Genomic DNA, 19608 nt, shown 5'->3' with positions numbered 1-19608 from the left:
CCCCCCCCCCCCCAAAAAAAAATGGGGATCTGCAGAGTGATCATGCAGATCTGGGTCTTGTTACTGGCATTGATTTTATCCACTTTTTCTTTTACCTTTTCTTCCCAGTCATGAGCAAAACGTTCATCTCACAGAAGTGTCATATTTGGTTAACCTCCCCACCCAATCTTACACTTTTCTTACAGAAGCCAAAGACACCCTTTCCCCTCTGAGGTGTAAGTTTATATTTTGAACAGCCCCTATAGGCCTAGATCTAATACATTGAGGCATGTCACGTACTTGAGAGGCGGAGTAGGGTCGCCGTAAAAATAGCCACTGCGGCGGCAAGGCTTATTGATAATTTTTATATAAGATCTAGATCTATACTAAATAATATGCAGTCACTATGTTCACAATGCAGTGAACGTAGTTTGCAGGGTACGTTCACGGCGCCCTGAATGTAGTTTGCAATTTAAGAATGATCTTGCACCATCCTTGTTTTCATCAAAAACACTTGATTGATACTTGTCAAGTAGTTCAAGTTACGAGTTTTAGTTTTACTTTTGCCTTACACAGATTATGCCGTGGAGATCGGTTAAACTGAAACCGGCATGACCGCCTGATTTTCTTCGGTTTAGTCGTATTTGCGGTTTAGAGAGATTGCTCAAATATCATCCACACTAAATTCATCTCCAAAATCCCATGCCAGTAATGTCTCATGTAAATATATATATTATATATATGTGAACTAGCTTCTCAGAGACAATACTGCGGTCTGAATGCAGAACAACATAACTGCACATTTAATGAAAAGTAATGATTTTGATAAAACAATTTTTAACAACTTTTTGACGCTTAGCCTGTCTAAAGTCATGAATTCTTCTAAACATACTTACTCACTTACTTACTCTCTTACCATCAGGTACACAAGGCAGAAATTTCTGCCTCTGTCCTCTTCCTGTAACTTTGGCATTTCAAGGCCGTGGGTGATTGCCTTTGTGCTTCTGTAACTTCCAGTTGGTCTAAGATCTCTTCTTTTCCAGTTGGTCTCCAGTAACATATGATAAGGCAATCTTGTCTCTAGCTTTCTCAGCATTTGTCTCCATTTTGTCCTTTTTTTCTAAATATTGTTGCTGAAATATTGGTGTGTCATTGCCCCCTGGGGTGGTGCCACCGACTGAAGTGTCTTTAGGCCATTCCCAAAGGGGGGACATTTCTTGTTCTTACACACTGTAGAATTGTAAATGGGCTGATTCAACAATTTCACGCTCATAACTGTGCTTGATCTGCAACAGGGAACTGCTGATTTTTCTTTCCTAATCCTTAGTATCGTCATTTTCCTCTTCTTCTTTTGTGTGTTGTCACGCTCTTATGACCTGCTGTTTCTTGGGTGCCTTGAAAGTCAAAACAGACGTTGTGCTGTTGAAACTAGACTGGTGAGCAGAGTAAGCCTGATTCCCTGTGTAAAGACTTCTCTGTTGGCATCCTTCCCTTGGCGCTCATATGACCTTATGCAGTTGTGAGCGCCGTAAAACCTCTACTTTAAAAAAAAAGGGTGTGTCACTTTGTTATAAACTCTTTCCTTTAGTTACAGTACAACAATAATAGCTTTTATTTAGTCAATCAACTAGATTTTGACTTACTCTCTCTCCCTAATTAACCAAACGTTTTCAATGAACTGAAAAATGTCATAGATGATGGAGAATCAGTTTGATTAAAGTTGTATGTCCAGCAGCACTGCACTTTTTCTTGTACAAAAGTCTTAAACGAAGGAAATGGGCAATAAAACGACTGCGTGTACTGTGATTTTATTCCCCTTGAAGTGAAATGGTTTGAATTTTATGATTGGTGTCAGAATTTTCATGTCAACATATTGGCTTTATATTTATCCTTTTCGAAGTTTTATTCACTACCTGTCTTTGGTTCATTTTTCAGGAGCAGTTAAGAGAAGGTAAATTTTGTGTTTCTGTTCGTCAAATTGTTATTACTTCTAGATTATGTTTGTAGGTATTTTGTTCAGATTATTTTAAATCTCTATAAATTTATGATTCTTTGTTTTGTTTCCTGTTTAGCGTGATATTCATCTATGGTAAGATTTAGACGCATACTGGCTTTGTGTCTCCCCCACCCCCCTTTTCGCCCCTCACCCCCTGAAGTTTTTTAGTAAAATGTGAAGGATAAAAACATTATTGGTCCAAATTTCCTGCTGTCCATATCTGGGGAAAAGAAATAGTCTTGTTAACAATAACAGTTTTGTCACTTATATTTACATAGTTGCCAAGCCCTATGTTAAAAAAGTATTTAATACACTTTTGAGGATCTGAGTACTTGAGCACATTTTCGTGTCAGAAAATAAGCACTCTTTTTTTTTTTTTGTATTGCTCTTCACAGACTTGAAGATGCTGAAGAACAATTGTGGACTTTGAAAACAGGTTTTGCAAATAATATTGATAACAGACCCCGTATATAATCAACTGGAGAGATTTTAGATTTTTACTCAACATTTTTGACAATGTTGCTGGTCTTCTTGGAATAGTTTGAATTTATTGCTTGCAGAAAAGTGTGAGTGACGGGTTTGAAAAGGGGGGTCACTTGTCCATCATCTTGACCCGCAACGTGGGTAGAGTCTGGTTGTTTGGTTGTTGTTGTTGCTTTAAAAAGTTGGCAGCCGTATATTTAGGTTGAAAGCTGTTTTTAAGACACCTGAACTCCGCATTTATATTATACTTCCAGAAAATGCCACCGCATTGTTAGTTGTGGAGATGTGATACCAGAAGATAGTTAACACTGTTTATTAGTGCCTATTTAGTAATTGATCAACGAAACTTTGACAAAAGTGTGAAAAGGAATTAAAAATTAGGAGAGAATAAGTCAAAGAGTTCGTGTGCAGTAGTTGAGAGATTTTAAAAATGAGGTAAACACAGCGTTTTGACTCTTGGTCACTTGTGCCCAACTTGGTCTATAGATGTATCCTTTGTTTAGTGTAAGACTCCGCCAAGCACATGATAAATGTTGGAATCTTACATAGAGCAGTCAATAGTATAGCTGTTCTATGAGGGATTATAATGTAGCTTTGGTACAACTTACAACATAAAAACACACATTGCCGCATGCTGTTTTGTTCATTTTGTTTTATTTGTGATACTTGCTAGCTTTCACACCTATTCGTAAGTTACCTCATCCAGGGAACCAATAGCTGCTGCCCACTATCCCATGTAGATGGGAAGTGAGCATAAATAGGACTATGTTCAGGCTGTGACTCTAGAATATATTATATAGAACATGGTTAATATTTTGTGGTTAAAAATGTCATATTTATTCTTTTTATAGTCAATTGATTGTCTTGAAATGCGAGTAAATATATATATATATATAATAGGCTGAATAACTGAATTTTAAGACAGTGTCTTATTCTTTATTCATCGTTTCATTTTTCAGAAATGTCACATTTACCTCTGAGTGAACTGAAAGAGATGCAAGAGAAGCTTGGTCTAAAAGCGTAAGTCCGTTTTGTCTTTTATATGAACATATTTTTATTGCACAGCCTGCTTTTGTACCGTATTGAAAATATGTCTTCAGTGTAAGGCTGAAATGACAAATTGTTTTGGAAAGAATTCTCATTAAAAGCATTATTCAGTGTCATCATCGTCCTGTTCACTGAATCAGCTGAAATCGTCATTGTCGGAGGTGAACAGACCTAGAAGTGTTTCCTCCAACACTTTAAGCATGATGAGACTTTGTTCTTGAGAAACTAATCTGAATGTTTCAGTGTGTGCGGCTTTGATTTAGAATGTGAGCAGTTAGTGCTGTAACAACATGAACTGTTGACACTCTGGCGCATACATTTCAACATGGAGCGTCAACATGAACAGTTAACATGGAGCTAAGAATAGACAAGGGAGTGGTACTCCCTGGAAAATCAGCAAGTAATTTCCATCTTTGTTACAGTTTAAGCCGCAGGGATTAAAGCTGAGGAAAATTGTTCCTTGTATACTCCTTATATAAATGGATAAACTGAAATCAGCTTCAGACTCTGGGAGCAAGCAGTGTAAGATTGCAGCCATTTTAAAAATGATCAAGACTGGCTTTACAGAGAAAGATGAAATGAAAAATGCTTATGTACAAAACCTAAAGAGGTGCAGTGCAAGATCATTTCCTAGCATGATTGGCCCAATTAGACACATATGTGCCTTCATCATAGACATAAAATGTTTTTTAATAGAGTGCTTACACTATTACATGCAGGGAGAAAAAATTAAAATGCCCATCTCTACTACTATACTGCCTCTATATGGAACTTCCAGCTTTTTTCTAATTTGCATGGTAGTATTATTCAGTGAATGTGTCAAGACTTATTGCTTTTTTGTTCCTTTTTTCTCCTTCCTATTTGCTCTTCTCAGAAGGATCATGAAATTGTATATATTTTTTCACTTTTTTTTTCAGGTTCAATAAACTTAAACATGGTCTTGCACTCGGAAAACAAAGTGGGGATCAAGTTTTCAAAAGAGAAAATAAAAACAGGTTAGTGTGCTGGTTAAGGACAACCCTTTTTTCTTTAACAATACCACAGTCTAGCGCGCACATTGCGAAATTGGCGTGATCGTGTCACTTTTTCACTTTCCTCATTTCCTGTGTCCCCCTCTTACTTATAATTCTTTAGAACAAGCAAATCTAATCTAAGTCAAAAAGCTCATATGTTTTTAGTAAAGATGTTGTTTTGTTAAAGTAAGAGCCAGTGTTATAACGGTCAAATTCAAGTTTTGAACCAGTTTTAACGTAATAAAATCCTCTTTTCATTTGCAGTACTGCTTTCATTTTAATCATGGCATAGGTATGGCTTAATAGTGTTAATTAGACTTTAAAACTCCAACTCAGATTGAAACTTATTTTTGAAGATAAGAAAATAGTAACTCACGATTAATGTACTTGTAGTAAAAGTAAAAGACTTAAAATGAAATGGCAAACAGTATCAAGTCTTTTTCTTCTCTATCGCATTACACTTGAAGTCCGATATTTATCATATACTGGGCCTTCCTGCTCAGTTCTTCTTTTGGCCCGTACAATGGGATTGGCCATGTTTCCTGTCTCAGGGCCCAATGTGTTCTGCACTGCTGGAGAATGTGTGCCATAGTTTGACCTGTTTCTCCAAACAGTATGGAGTATGGAATGACAATAGCTATAAAATGGGTGGTGACTGGGCTGTGTTCTTGAGCGCGATTTTTCAAGACTAGCACAAACACTGGAAGCTGCACTGCAGCTACCACAAATTACAATCTTTTTATCTGTTTATTTTGATTTGCTGATTTGTTAGTCCCCTCACACTTTGTGTACCTTATTACTTACTTCAATCCCACAGACCAACAGAAGTGTCAGCTAGACGAGCTGTCCCGCAGAAAGTTTCAGCACCAAAAGAAAAGGTAACTTTTGATGGCTGGACTTTTTTTTACTGATTGTAACAGGGTGGATGATTTAACTTTTATCCTTTTGAATAAGTGAAGATAGAACTCCAAAACTATAAAAGATTGATAATTTCTTTAACCCTCTCCTTATGTCCTGTTTTACTATCGTATCCATATGATGTGACGAACTCTGTGCCACCACTTTCAAAGAGTAAATTTGCTCGTTAATCCGATCTGTATTCTTTGCATAGCAGTCTGTCAAAACGATTTTTTGAGAAATACTGAAAGTTTCAAAGAGATCTTCATTCTAGAAGTATTCATATGTGAAGAATACAGTCCCAGGGGTACAAAAATGACCCCAGGGCATATGGATAGGGTTAAGCAAATATTTGAATATCAGGATTATTAACTTCTTATCTCCGGCAAGCCGCTCCCAGTGGTTTGGGTACATTTGTTTACGACGACTTCGGTGTCGATTATTTTTTGGGCAGTTGCAAAAAACAGTTCTCTTTCACCAGGAGTTCTTTCATTAGATGAACTGTTAAAATAGGTTGACCTGTTTTGATTAAATAACTTATTTAGAGATGTATTTGTCACATTTAGATTTTGTACCAAAAGAGGGTCCCGGCATGGTGGGTTTACCCCCCTCGGAGATTAAAGAGTGAAGTTCCATTTTTGCCCACAGAAGGTAGCTCAGCTGTAGTAAACTGAATGTAGTGATAAAAAGTGAAAAGACTTCTCGTTAATTGACCTGGTTTTCATGTTCAAAATTCTCATGAAGTGCTTTTTGTGTTATGCTTTTATTACTGAAAACATTAAAGAGATAAAGAGAGATTTTGTTGTGAAACATCGTTATAAATTTGTTTATTCTGTGCCTTGAGGACAGAGGAAATGAAACTGTTACTTTGTCTGTTCAAGTATATCTGCTTCGAGATGTAAACATTTATTGCCCATGGTTGTGAAGTTCTCTTTGACCCTGTCACTTTGTATACACTTCAAGGCTTATTTTCATTGTCTTTTACTTTGATCCCTGAAATGATTAACCTTATATCCTTTATGTTGCAGACAAAAAGAGACCCAAGATTTGACGACTTGTCTGGAGAGTATAATGAAAAAATATTTAAAAACACATACGGATTTATTGCGGATGTGAAGTCAAAAGAAAAATTAGTGAGTGGCTTGAAGTCTTGTTTCTTTGGGAGGAATATATTTTTCCATGTCTGTGTAAAATGTTGATAGTTTAGAATTACCCATTTTTCATCAGAAGCTGTATTTTTTAAGTAACATGGCTTAGAATACATTTTTTTAAAGCCTTGCATGGACTTTGATGAGATTTGGTACTTTTGTTATGTTTACTCTTTTTCTACTCTTGATAAAGTTATGCTGTCTACGTCTTTTTAATGTTATGGTTAATCATAAGGTATTTTTCAGCACTGATAGCTTGTGTTTTATCAAAATAAAATTTGCCGCCATAGTTACTGAGAGTAAGAGATTGTTGATACTGCCACTTACAATATGTCTAGATCCAGACCTAGCATAGAAAATTCTTTTTTTGTTAATGCCCACCCAGCTGTGCTGTCTACTAAGAGTCCTGCTATATTTACAAGAAAGATAATGTCTCTCCAATTTTAAAGGTTCATAACATGTTAAAAGACTTCGGTTTAATCTCTTGTTTTAGGACCTCATAACCCTAGTATGGGATGTGAGGAATATCTTCAAAGGCTGTTTTGTTGAACATATATCTGGTTGATCGAACTTAATACAGTCTGGCTTACACATTTCCAAACACGTGCAAAGGGAACAGATTTTCCGGTCCCAAATTTGTGTTTTACATGCGTATTCTTTGTATTTAAAAGAAGTACATGTGGTAGTGAAATTCGTGCAATTTGAAAAGATTTCCGCATCCGCCCAATTTTGCTATGTGCATGCTAGACTGCAAACTGAAACAAATACAAGTTATGACAAGTGGGAACTTGGACTTAAGTTGTTGTAGTACTTTTGTTTTGCATAACTGATGTGGGTTCCAAACATTTGTTTGGTGTCCATTTACTTTCCTCTTTAATGTTTAGTTCTGTTTTACTCAAGTGTCTTTTTTTACCATTTATTTTTTCAGAAGCTGAAAAGAATAATAAAGAAAACAAAAGACAAAGACAAGAAATCTGAAATGAAACAGTTACTTAATCGTATGGTAAGAAGTTGATGAAATATTCTTTTCTTCTTCACAGTGAAGTAGGTCATATTGTGATCATGCTCTCAGAAAGGACTTTGTAAGATTCAAAGAGTGAGGCTGCCCTCAGAAGTGTCAAGTGCCATGTTGAAACAATGGGCGCTTCCATTTTTAAGCGTCTCCCAGTGAGTACAGGGAGTACCAGTTTGCATTATGGGACCTTGATCAGTGAGGAGCCATCAATAGGACAATAGGGTGATATTATTCACACCACTTACGTGATGGTTAAAGATGTTCTGACTTTATTATTGGCAAATTTGCCTGGATCCCGAAAATCTGTTGGGTTTTTTATGATTCAAGTCTCATATGGCTTTTTTCTGTTCTATTTGATATTCAAGCAATGACTTGTTTGTCAATGACTTCTGGTTGCCCTGAATTTTTCAATAAATACAAATCCTTTATAAAATGTTCCTGCTCCTGTATTGAGGGCTTTTTATTTTTATTATAGTAGAGGGTTTTACGGCGCTTGCAACTGCATAAGGTCATATGAGCGCCAAGGGGTGGATGTCAACAGAGAAGTCTTTACAGGGAATAAGACTTACTCTGCTCACCTCTCCAGCTTCTACAGCACAAAGTCTGCTTCAACTATCAAGGCACCCCGGAAATAGCAGGTCACAAGAGAGTGACAAACATACAAAAGAAGTAGAGGCAAAATGACAATAGTAAGGAATAGGAAAGAAAAAGCAGCAGTACCCTGTTGTAGATCAGGCACAGTTATGAGCGTGACATGAATCAGCCCTTTTACAATTCTACTGTGCTTGAACGAGAAATGTCCCCCCTTTGGGAATGGCCTAAAGACACTACAGTCAGTGGCACTGCCTCGGGGGGTTTTGAGGGCTTTAGAAACACTGTTAAGGATAGTTTTAAATAAATCTTTTAAGTTAAGGGAATATTTTTACAACTTGTTTAGCTGATGTTAAAATTTGAAAAAGCTTATCCTTGTTTGAGTGTTAAGTGTTCTTGAAGAGATCACCGACTCGATAATAGCTCTTAATTCCTGAGAAAGCCAGAAGATTGATACATATTGTTTGGGGGAGGGGACATGTCTGGGCCGCTTTCTCTTTAACTTCCCACTGCTTTTTTTTTCCGCAAAGGCTTAAGAACACGACAGTACTAAAACTAAATAACATCCTTGGACGGAATATGAATAATGATGTCTTTCTGGTAGACCTTTCATGACCCTCAGCCACTTGGCCATTGTGCAAGGGATGTTGTAATACCAATGAGAATGTAAGTTTGAATGGATTTGTCTCTCTCTGTCTCTGTGTTTATATGACTATATCAAGTTGCACACCCCCTCAGGAACAACAAGAGCTTGCTGAGAAGAAGAAGGCCAGGAGAGAGGAGCTTGAGAAAGAGTGGAAAAAGAAAGAGAAAGAAAGGGTGAAAGAAGGAAAGAAACCTTACTTCATGAAGAAAGGTCAGTTTTGTTACTCTATATAACTACAGTTGGGCACTGATAACTCAACACATCAAGGATTTACAAATGTATTCAACGCATCCATTTATAATTCGGGTGAACCGATAAATTAAAAACATTTGAGAGTATAGATGAAAATCAAGGAAGTTACTGTGAAGTTACAATGGTCAGAAAATAAACTACCATAACAGTTTTTTTAATGTGGTTGATTCACTGCACACAGCTTTTTGGGTGATGCTATATTTCTTTATGTGAAGTCAAGGCAAAACTCCTTTGCGATTTTGTCTGGTTTTGTCATTAGGATGTGACTACAGATAAAAAGAGACATGGCACATTCTTTTTAGAACCATTGAAATTAAAACAATGCTAGCTCAGTGTTTTCAAATCTGGCAATTGCGCTTACTTTCTGTCGGGCTGACAATGCTGGTTTTGTCAGTTTTACCTCGGTTTTTTTTAGAAACATGGAAAGCATAGATTTAGGGAAACCAATTTTTTAAAAACCAATTTCTGTCTTCGTGAAGGACTTCTTGTCAACCTCTGCTAAACTATGACGCTGGATTTTCTAATGTTACACAGCCAGTGGCGGTGGGTAGTGAAGGGCTCACAGGCTTGAGCCCCTACCCCCTCCCCACCCACCGCCCCCAAACTCTATCCCAAAATAAATGAAAGAAGCTGTTAAAACTGTTATGACCGCTTGCAATGAACAGAGAGTGATCAACTTGGCGGCTTGCTCGCTTATCCAATCACTGTTCTCACCGCTTACAACTATAGTAACCCAGCAGCCAATCGAATGTCTTTAGGGCTGAGCAAAGATGAGCCCTTTTCCCACAGTCCGTCCTAATTGAAACTCTTCTTGTAAAAAGGTAGAAGACTGGGAAAAAATAACACTGTACCGAGGGCTCACGCTCTCCTAGCCCTGAAAAAGAGGTGAAAGTTTACGACACACTTTCCCCCACTGACACAGATACCTAATGCGCCCATTGGTTCTTTGTTGGGTGCGTTCAACTTTCTAGACTACACGGCCTAATCCAGCTTATAGAAGTATTATGTTTGAAGTGTTGTGTGTGCATGTTTGTGTTTGTGCCGCTGAGATTCAACAGTTATAAATCAGGTCGAACTACTTGTAAGGCAACTTTTTCATCACACGAAAACTAATTAAAGGAAATTAGGAGGTGAATCGGCTTCGTCCCCACCATCAACAAGAATTTAACTAAAAACAAAGAGATAGAAAACAGAGGCAACTCTTCTCGTTTGAATGGTTCTCAAACTGCCATGGCTCACCGTGAATATACAAAAATCATTACTGATTAATTCTTATTGCTTGCTATTTGGTGGTAAAGAACTGGACGCAACCTAAGCCCCACCCAAATTTTGGTCCACCCACCGCCACTGTACACAGCTAAGTTTTCTCTTCTCTGCCACCATGAGAAGTACTCAGTATCAATAAAAGGATACAGGAGGATGGATAGCATGTGTGCCTTGTTCGGTATCAAGGCAAGAGAAAGGATGAGAATGTTGCTTATGAGCCTGACTTCTAAAGTTAAATTGCTTTTACGTCGGGATGATGTAAGCAACGCTGGTCACAGCACACCACCCACCCTTCTTGTGTAATCTGTATAATAACTTGAGGGTCCATACCTCCATATTCGTACAACCATACACACACACTCACACACACGCAAACAAACAATTCACACCTTATGGCCCTATCCAGTGCCACACTGTCAGTCTTCGATCTCACTCTTCCACCACCCAGCACCCTAGATTACATGACTAGATTCAATTAAACTCTTGTGCCTTACGCACACTATAGGCAATGTCCTATGATGTGTCTCTGTGCTTCTATACCAGCAGTGTGTGTCTCACGCTGTGCGGGGGCAAGCCTGGTGGACTCATGGAACCTGACACTCTTGAAGACGATGGGTGCATTGTTTTTTTCCTTCGTGTGCGCAGGGCCATTTGAATTTGACAGTTTTGAGGAAAAATTGGCTCCAATTTTACAATACCCGTTGGATCAGATTTTTCAGTTGTTTAACAAATCTGTAATGCAGATGGCAATGCAAGAAAATATATAGCAGTTCAGTCGGGAAATGGCATATTGTAGGAGCTCTCTGTGATTTCAGGTTTTAAGGATTCATTTTATCTGTGCCCAAATGTATAAAACTGCATTTTTTAACAACTGTTAATTCTTTTGCTTATCTTATTTCAGCCGATGTGAATGGTAAATAAATGATAAATGTGTTGGAAAATAATTACAGATTTCTTGTTTAGAAAAGGACTTCCTCTACTGGGACTGCTGTGTGGTTCTAAAAAAAATTGTCACAGCCTTCACGTTAAACAGAGGACATTGTGAACTTAGATTAGTCCCTTTAACTTCTGTTTTATATCTCCTTGGCTTGTCTTCAATTAAAATGCACTTACAGCACTGGTTCACGTAATTTTAATCTTATACATAGACATGTACTCAGAGCCAGTGTCTATTATGTAGTGCAGATGTACCCGTACTTCAATTAGACCTGCATGTTTGCCGACAGTCGCGACCCGACCCGCGAGCCGACCGATGCTATCGCTAGGGCCACCTGTATCAGTCAATGTGCGTAGTATGAGGCCTGGCCCACTGCCAGCGACCCCTTTTTCTCCCGTCGGCTTTGTCGGCACTTTCGTTTTCGTGCAGACCGCCGACTGCCGACGTCGGCGTTTCCGACATAATTGTCGGAACCTGAGTAGTAGATACGAATACGAAAAAGTACGGCGACCTAAATTATCTACTTTCAGTTTCGTACTCGAGCGGCCATTTTGAATTTCGTTTGTTTACTGATAGTTCAGATCATGTGGATTCTTTCGAGTCCGACTCACTTGCAATTTCTACTTGATCTAGATCTAGATCTAGATTTATAGATCATTATAGACCTCAATGGAGGATTCATATTCCAATTCTATTGTGTCAAACCCTATTATAGGTTGTGCTGTAATATTAATGTTGGTAAAACGCATTTCATCAGGTGCGTGAATTATTTACTTAGAATAAAGATCTAATCTTTATCTAGATCTAGATATCTAGATCTAGATTCAGCTGAATCCATCTGTTTGAAATCGGATGCGGATTTCTCGTCCAAGGTCTATTCCTATTCACTTGTTCTACAAGATCTAGATCTTGATCTAGATTTATTTAGATCACTAGATTTATAATATAACTAGATCTAGAGATCTATATGGAGGATTCATATTCCTATTCTATGTATTATTGTATCAAATTCTTTTTATAGCAATGTAGGCTTGTTTGTTTTGGAGTGTGCTTTTTATTTTTTTTTTTACTTGTGCTGGCCTTTTTACTTGAGGGCTGTTGCAGGTTCTTTTTTGGGTTAGGGTTAGGTCTCTTCTTTATTGTCTTTGTTTGGGTGGTCGCTTGTTACTCAGAATTCCTTCCTTTTATGATACCCACAATTTAAAAAGCTCTTTTAAGTTAGGGGGGGTGCGCAAAATTTTCAGACAATCTGGTTGAGGCTCACATGCAGGTCTGTTCAATATAACATCTTGTTTTTGGTCTGATTTTGATTTCTTTACAGTATGATGACATTCAAACACTGATTGACCACTGTAGTTTCATTCCTATAAAATTACGTGACCAACTATTTTGAGTTTGATTTCATACAGTCAAATCTATTTTAATAGCCACCAGTATAAGACAATTCCTGTACAAACAGCCACTCCCCCCCCCCCAGTACTCAGTATAATATTACTCAAGTACATGTACTTACTACTTTTCTACCTTCCAGTGGGAGCTTTTTGGTAGAAACAAAGATTTTTTCTTTTTCATCGTTTTCATTTGTAGCTGAATCGTATACGTATTTTTTTCTTTTTGTCCTTGGTCTCTGTGTACTATTCAAATCATCTCTGTAATCATCTCACTCTTGGTAACAGAAACATTGCACGTTCATGATGAAGGCTTTATTTTGTTTCCTTTATGGGCCTGGTGGACTCCACGAATAAAGCTTCGAGCGAGGGCCAGGCTCTTTTTTTGGCTCCGTTGTCAAATAACTCAGAGGCACCTCCACTCGTCCAAATAACTCAGAGGCACCTCCATTCGTCCAAATAACTCAGAGGCACCTCCACTCGTCCAAATAACTCAGAGACACCTCCACTTGTCCAAATTTGTCAGAGGCATCTCCACTCTTCCAAATTACTCAGAGGCATCTCCACTCGTCCAAATAACTCCTTTCGAATTGCCATTGTTCCTGGACATTCAAACATATGTTCGACACCCTCCTTTTCATGGCAGCATTTTCGGCAACGTGGGTTGAGCTCTTCAGTCACAAAGTTCTGATACCCTCTCAAGCTCCAATGATGGACCGACTGCAGTCTCGCTAGCTCAACCTGGTCCCAGCGACATGTGATATTTTGGTACTGCTTATTGGAGTACCCAGAATACAGAGATCTTCCAGGTGCTGGTACTTAGCTCTGCATGGTGGGTCTCTGATTTCCCTTGAAAAGATTTCATAGAAAAGACTCGCATGTATGTTATTGGTCGTCTGTCTCTCTCAATCTCTCTGGCTTCATTGGCAGCTTGGTCTTCTGCCTCATTTCCTTCGATTCCAACATGGCTTCGAATCCACTGGATCTTTATTGTGGCTGTGGTTTCACTGAACTTGCGGCGCAAATCATTGATGTTTGAGCTGTTGCCTAGCAGCCCCTTGCAGAGGGACGGACTGTCAGTCAAGATCAGCACAATGCTTCTACTCGGGCAATTGTCAGCAATCCATTGTGCAGCAGACATCATTGACTGGCATTCCTCGTCATAAGATGATGTGAGAAATGCACCTTTAGTTTTAATGATTTCTGTTCGCGGTGGTTCATCATTCACAATCACCACTGCTGCTCCACCTTCGCGGTATCCTGCGACAGACGATCCATCAGGGATGGCGATGTTGTTGTTGTTGTTGTTGTTGTTGTTGTTGTTGTTGTTGTTGTTGTTGCGTCTTTTAAAACATTAAAACACTGTGTAATATGGCCACTTTTCTCCTCAACAATGGGTGACCATCTTAGACAATTTTGACTGTATGTGAATTGTAATATCCAGTTACAGTTTCACTTTTTACAGTATACCCCCTTTTGAATTTTAGTTAGTTTGTAAAATGTGGGGAGTTAACACCACAACTGCCAAATTTGCCCAGTTATAGATTACAACAATACTAAGTAGTAATATTGAAAAAGAGTAGAAGCTGCTGCGAAGTACTCATTATTTAAACAACATGTTTATAAAAGTGTATCATGTATACAATATACAGTGTAGCACACACACCCACACAGGGAAACATGCATATGTGGGGAACAGATTTCCAGGTCCCAATTTTTTTTTTTCTACATGGATATCTTTGTATTCAAAACATGTTCCAAGTGAAATTCCTACTTAATCATGAAAACATTTCCTCGTCCCACCAATTTTTCTGTGTGCATGCTAAGAGTAGGCCCTACTTACATATATAAATAGGCACTTATTACAATAAGTTTTTTTTCTTTTTCAGCGGAAAAGAGAGCCCTTGAGGAAGAGGAATACAAAAAGGAGCTGGAAAAGAGTGGCAAAATGCAGAAATATTTGACAAGAAAGACAAAGAAAATAGCCATGAAAGAAAAAAAGAAACAATCGTGGACGACGAAGGATGTGTAGTAACTATGATTCAGAGTAATGTAAATAATATTTATATTAATATGTTGCATTTTGTTGTAAATAAATTCATCACATTGTTTTTAAGTTCTATATTTTTTCGTCTAGTTTTGTTTTGTTTTTTTATTTGTGTTTTTTACTCTCCCATCAACACAATTTAGATCATTTAGAAGGCGGGCTTCCACCATGTCAGTTAGGGCCAACCCACGGCGAGGCGGATACAGCATCCAAGCAGAAAAACCGAGGTACTCGATAGAATTGAAACTCGGATCTTCTGTATGACACAAGGAAGCCTCTTACCTCTGCACCAGTTTTCTCTAAATGATAGTTGGGGGTCATAATTCCTTGTTGATTAAAGTGTGGGTTATATACTATACAAGTATGAGAGTTTGTCGAAGGGTTTGAAAACACGAGTTGTACAATGTTCTGACTAATCCTAAAGGCTGTGAAGAGGGAATTAGTCATCCTTGCATCATTACAACAACAAATTTAGAAGTTTTCTCGAGACCAATGCCGGTATGGATTTTATGATCCTTACCCTGTGGACTCAAGAGCACGGCTGAACATACTCAACCTGAACCCTTCTGGAATGAAAAGCACACCTGAGCGTATGGTGGTGCAGACCTAGCAGTCAACCCATGGGAGCTCTGGTGTAACATGTGTCCTGTAAGGGTCAGGGGACCAGGACTGAAGAGGCAATTCACACAGAGTTGACCATTTAGAATGGTATTCGGTTCATCATTTGTCATAAGGGGCTCTCGTGGTCTAGAGGTATGGTGTTTGTCTCTCATTCAAAAGGACAACTGCTCAAAACCTGCCAGGGACATAAAAATTTTCTTCTCTAAAATTTTCTGCTTTCATCTCCTTTTCCGTTGTCTAGTCCTGTAAAGTCCTGTTCTGTCGGCTGCTTTCATCTCCACTTTCTCCCACCACCCTCAGCCTTCTTTGGGCTCCTCTCTCCTTTACTCCTGACTCTACTGCTACTCCTGGTTCTTACTTACTGCTGTCTTTCAGCCACACCTCTGATCTTAGGGTAGGTAAGATTGAACACTCAGCCTTCTCAGGTAAGGGCGAAAAAATTTCATTATTTTGTATTTAGTAGAGGTTTTACGGCACTCACAACTGCAAAAGGTCATATGAGTATGAGTGCCAAGGGGTGGATGTCAAAAGAGAAGTCTTTACAGGGAATCAGGCTTACTCTGCTCACCTTTCTAGCTTCAACAGCACAAAGTCTGTTTCAACTTTCCAAGGCACCCCGGAAATAGCGGGTCACAAGAGTGAGACAAAATGTACAAAAGAAGTGGAGGGAAAAATGACAATAGTAAGGATTAGGAAAGAAAAAGCAGCAGTTCCCTGTTGTAGATCAGGCACCGTTATGAGTGTGCCATTGATGAATCAGCCTATTCACAATTCTACTGTGCCTGAACGAGAAACGTCCCCCTTTGGGAAAAAATCTCAGAGGTCCCATGTTGCAAATTGCTCACACAAGAGATTCCTCGGTGGCCCTAAAATCGATAAGAGTAGACTTTGGCCATCACTCGGGCAAAATTCGAAATAAATTCCTACCGCTCCTACTAAAACTGAAAATGCTTCGTCAGTGTAAAAATATAGAGTAACTTCAAAATCGAAAAGTGGCTGCCCGAAGGAAAAGGGTCCTACGAAGGGAAAAATCAGCAGTTGAGTACGCCTGAGATTTGATTTAGCAAGGGAACACAAAGATATTAAGAAGAACATTTGTCACAGCTGACGACGTCTCCCCAGCCTTGTACATGAGGAAGAAGACAACCCAAAGTTCTTTTGAGTGCTTATTCAAAGTTAAAGTTAAAGCCTTACATGGCAAATGATAGGTCTTTTCAAAGATCAAGCACTTGATCCCATGTCAGGACACCATCAGCAGAAAAAAAAATTCCACAGAAAAAAAGAACATTTCAGATTGCGACTCAAGTTAATAAAACCTTTCCTAGTAGGAATTAGTCTGCTCATCAAGTTCTTTAACAAGTGCCCTGCAGTTGCCAACATGCATCCTGGAGCACAGCTTACATGACATAAAATTGTTTTAGTTTTAGTACTGGTTTTACTGCACTTGCAACACAATACGGTAATATTATATAAGTGCCGAAGATTAGAGGTGTTACAAGCGAGTAACAGTAACAAACACAAAATAAGGAGGGGGAGATAAAGAGGATACATGTAGATGTTTGATAGGATAGACGAGGCAGACCACACCAGAGCACCCACCGACCACCCACTCTGAAAATTGATTAACTAAAAATTTTCAGTTCCCTTAGTGCTATTGTTGCTTGTGGTTCAGATATTGGGTAAAGTGTATGGGTATGAGTTTTAGGGGGGCTTTTGGGGAGTTTTTTTGGTAAGTGTTTTACGGTGCTTGCAACTGCATAAGGTCATGTGAGCACACGGGACACACCATTTTCAGTTGGTAGTGGCAGGAAATTTTTAATTTTGCCCCGGTGGCGGCTGAAGCCTACTTTTATCGCTTTTGGACAACCAAGGGATCTTTTATGCACAATTTACACACGGGACCTCCAAGTCTTTTGCCCTTGTTCGAGAAGGCTAGGTGTAGATCTTACCTACCATAAGATCAGGGGTGTGGTTGAAAAACAGCTGTAAGAAGGAACCAAGAAGCAGTGGAAAGACTGTAAAAGAATCAGGAGTCCAGAGGGGGGGTGGAGGCAGAAAATTGAGACAAGTTGACCATAGAATGTTGTTAGAAAGCAGGAAAGGAAGTGAAAGGAGAAAATTATAGAGATTAAAATTTTCCGTCGCTATCCGAATTCTGACCCGGGACCTATTGAATGAGAGGCGAACAATTTAACCAGCAGGCCACGAGAGCCCCCTGGGTATGAATTTAATGCCCCAATCAGCACTATTAAGTTATAAGGCAGGACCTTCAGATTTAATGTCTGGTTCCAATAAACACGAAACGACAAGAGGTCAAGATTGCTCAGTCTAGGATTTGAACCATGGCCATCTGCTTCGTAGTCTAGCATGATACATTACCAACTGAACACCCCAGATATCAAGTAATATGAATTTGTCTTGTTCATCTTCCTGAGAAACAACTGTCCTCTCAAAAAAGAAATCTAGCCCTGGACAAATAGTGAAATAGGTCATATTCACATTCAGCAGTGCCTCTGTACAGCTGTCTTAACCACAAAACGTGAGATCATAATCATTTTACCCTACGACCAGGTCATTCATTAATACATGTAATTAGAAATTGAACTTCTAAATAAAAATGTAACAGTACTACACAGCTACATGTAATAGGTCCGATAACATGTGTAATTAGAATTAACTACTTTTGAGCCAGCCTCAGAATCATTTCTCATGGATTTTAACTACATGATACAAATGCATATTGGGAGAGGCTGGGGGATCACACTGACTGATGACATCCAGCAGGAGGCCAACTTTTATTCAGTTGCTGATAGCTCTGAGTGACATATTTTTCAACATGGTCACAACATGCAGCTCTTGATTTATACAGTACTACTTATAGTACTTATACTCTTTTTTTTTTTTTCGCGTTTCCATGCTGGACCTGGGGTAGTGACTGCTTGTTTTTCAACCTGCAGTGCATCTGATTTCTACATTATATATCAGTATAGTACTCCTTGATATATATAGGACCGGTTTTCCTTCAACTTTATGGGGCTCATTGTCATCAGGCAGACACATTTTGATATCAAAGGTACTTTTTACTTTTATACTATATCGACTATATTTTCATTTTTGATAAAAATTGATTATGAATTTTTCCCAGGTGGCAGCAAAAGCCTACTCTTTTAGTAAGTTCTAGGACCACTAGCCTTCACTAGGGGAAGTTTAGAGTGTGCAACTTGAACTTGAACACAGGACTTCCAAGATTTTTTCACCCTTATTAGAGGCTAGGTCACCAGATGTGAAAGTTCAATCTGATCTATCCTAAGAATAAGATCAGGGCGGGGGATGAAAGACAGTACATGTAGTAAGGAGGAACCTGGAACAGCAGTGGAACCAGTTAGGAGAAACGGAGCAAAAAGCACACTGGAGGTGGGGGCAGAGAAAAAGTGGTGATGAAAGCAGATGACAGAACAAGAAAGTTAGCAAAGAAGAAAATTTTAATTTTAGAGAAAAAAACTGTTTCCTTGAATACTCGATTCGATCCCGGAACTTTTAGACAGAATCAAACACCATACATGTACCTCTAGACCAAAAGAGCCCCGTTTTCTTTCTTTTTTTTTTTTGTTATGTGTAGGTGTATATGCCCCAGTCAGCACTTTTAGGTCATTCACTCATTTAGATGGATAGCTTGGCATCCAGGCAGAAAGATCAAGAAACCACGATAAAAATTCTCCCAACTGTGGAATAGAACTTGGGTCTCACATGACAGCGAAGAACCAAACAGCTACACCACAGGCACCTTGACATTTTTCCAAAATTAGTAAAAGCTATTAAGTGAGCAAAAGTAAAGGTTTTAAAAAATCATGAATACTCCCATATTATTATTCCACAAGATCACTTCCCCCTCCCCAACCAAAATTTGTTTTGTTTTTCGTTTTTACCAATGTGTTTTTACGCCCCCATCGACGCAATTTGCATGATTTAGGAAGTGTGTTTCCGATCCTACCTGTAGGGGCTAACCCAGTCTGTCTGGGAAGGGATACAATATCCCAGCAGAAAGACAAACATACTCATGAAAATTTCACTCCACTCAAAAATGGAACTCTACTCCTGCTAGCAACAGTGAAGTGCCTTCTAACTGCTACACCAGACACCAGTCCCTGACTTTGAGGCAAGTGTCAAAGTTGACAACACGCTATCCCTCAACATCATAATAATAGATGCATGCAAAGGCGGATGGAAACTCGTGGCAAACACAGTATAGAATGCAAAGACAGAAAAAAACAAACAAACAAAA

The 19608-nt window shown here is 38.8% G+C and overlaps 1 protein-coding gene across 1 annotated transcript in view; it reads left to right on the top strand.

Annotated features, from left to right (window-relative positions):
- Window positions 1–14780, top strand: part of LOC101862972 (ribosomal RNA processing protein 36 homolog) — a 17765-nt gene extending 2985 nt beyond the window's left edge. The window contains exons 2-9 of the mRNA XM_005106766.2: window positions 1915–1930; window positions 3418–3478; window positions 4423–4500; window positions 5336–5396; window positions 6444–6548; window positions 7492–7566; window positions 8908–9025; window positions 14548–14780. Coding sequence (XP_005106823.2) covers window positions 1915–1930; window positions 3418–3478; window positions 4423–4500; window positions 5336–5396; window positions 6444–6548; window positions 7492–7566; window positions 8908–9025; window positions 14548–14690 — 657 coding nt within the window. The 3' untranslated portion in view covers window positions 14691–14780. The remainder of the gene's footprint in view (window positions 1–1914; window positions 1931–3417; window positions 3479–4422; window positions 4501–5335; window positions 5397–6443; window positions 6549–7491; window positions 7567–8907; window positions 9026–14547) is intronic.
- The last annotated feature ends 4828 nt before the right edge of the window (window positions 14781–19608 follow it).

The sequence above is a fragment of the Aplysia californica genome, unplaced genomic scaffold (assembly GCF_000002075.1).
Source record: "Aplysia californica isolate F4 #8 unplaced genomic scaffold, AplCal3.0 scaffold00555, whole genome shotgun sequence".
NCBI classification, from domain to species: Eukaryota; Metazoa; Mollusca; class Gastropoda; order Aplysiida; family Aplysiidae; genus Aplysia; species Aplysia californica.
This window is presented reverse-complemented; position numbering and strand designations above follow the sequence as displayed.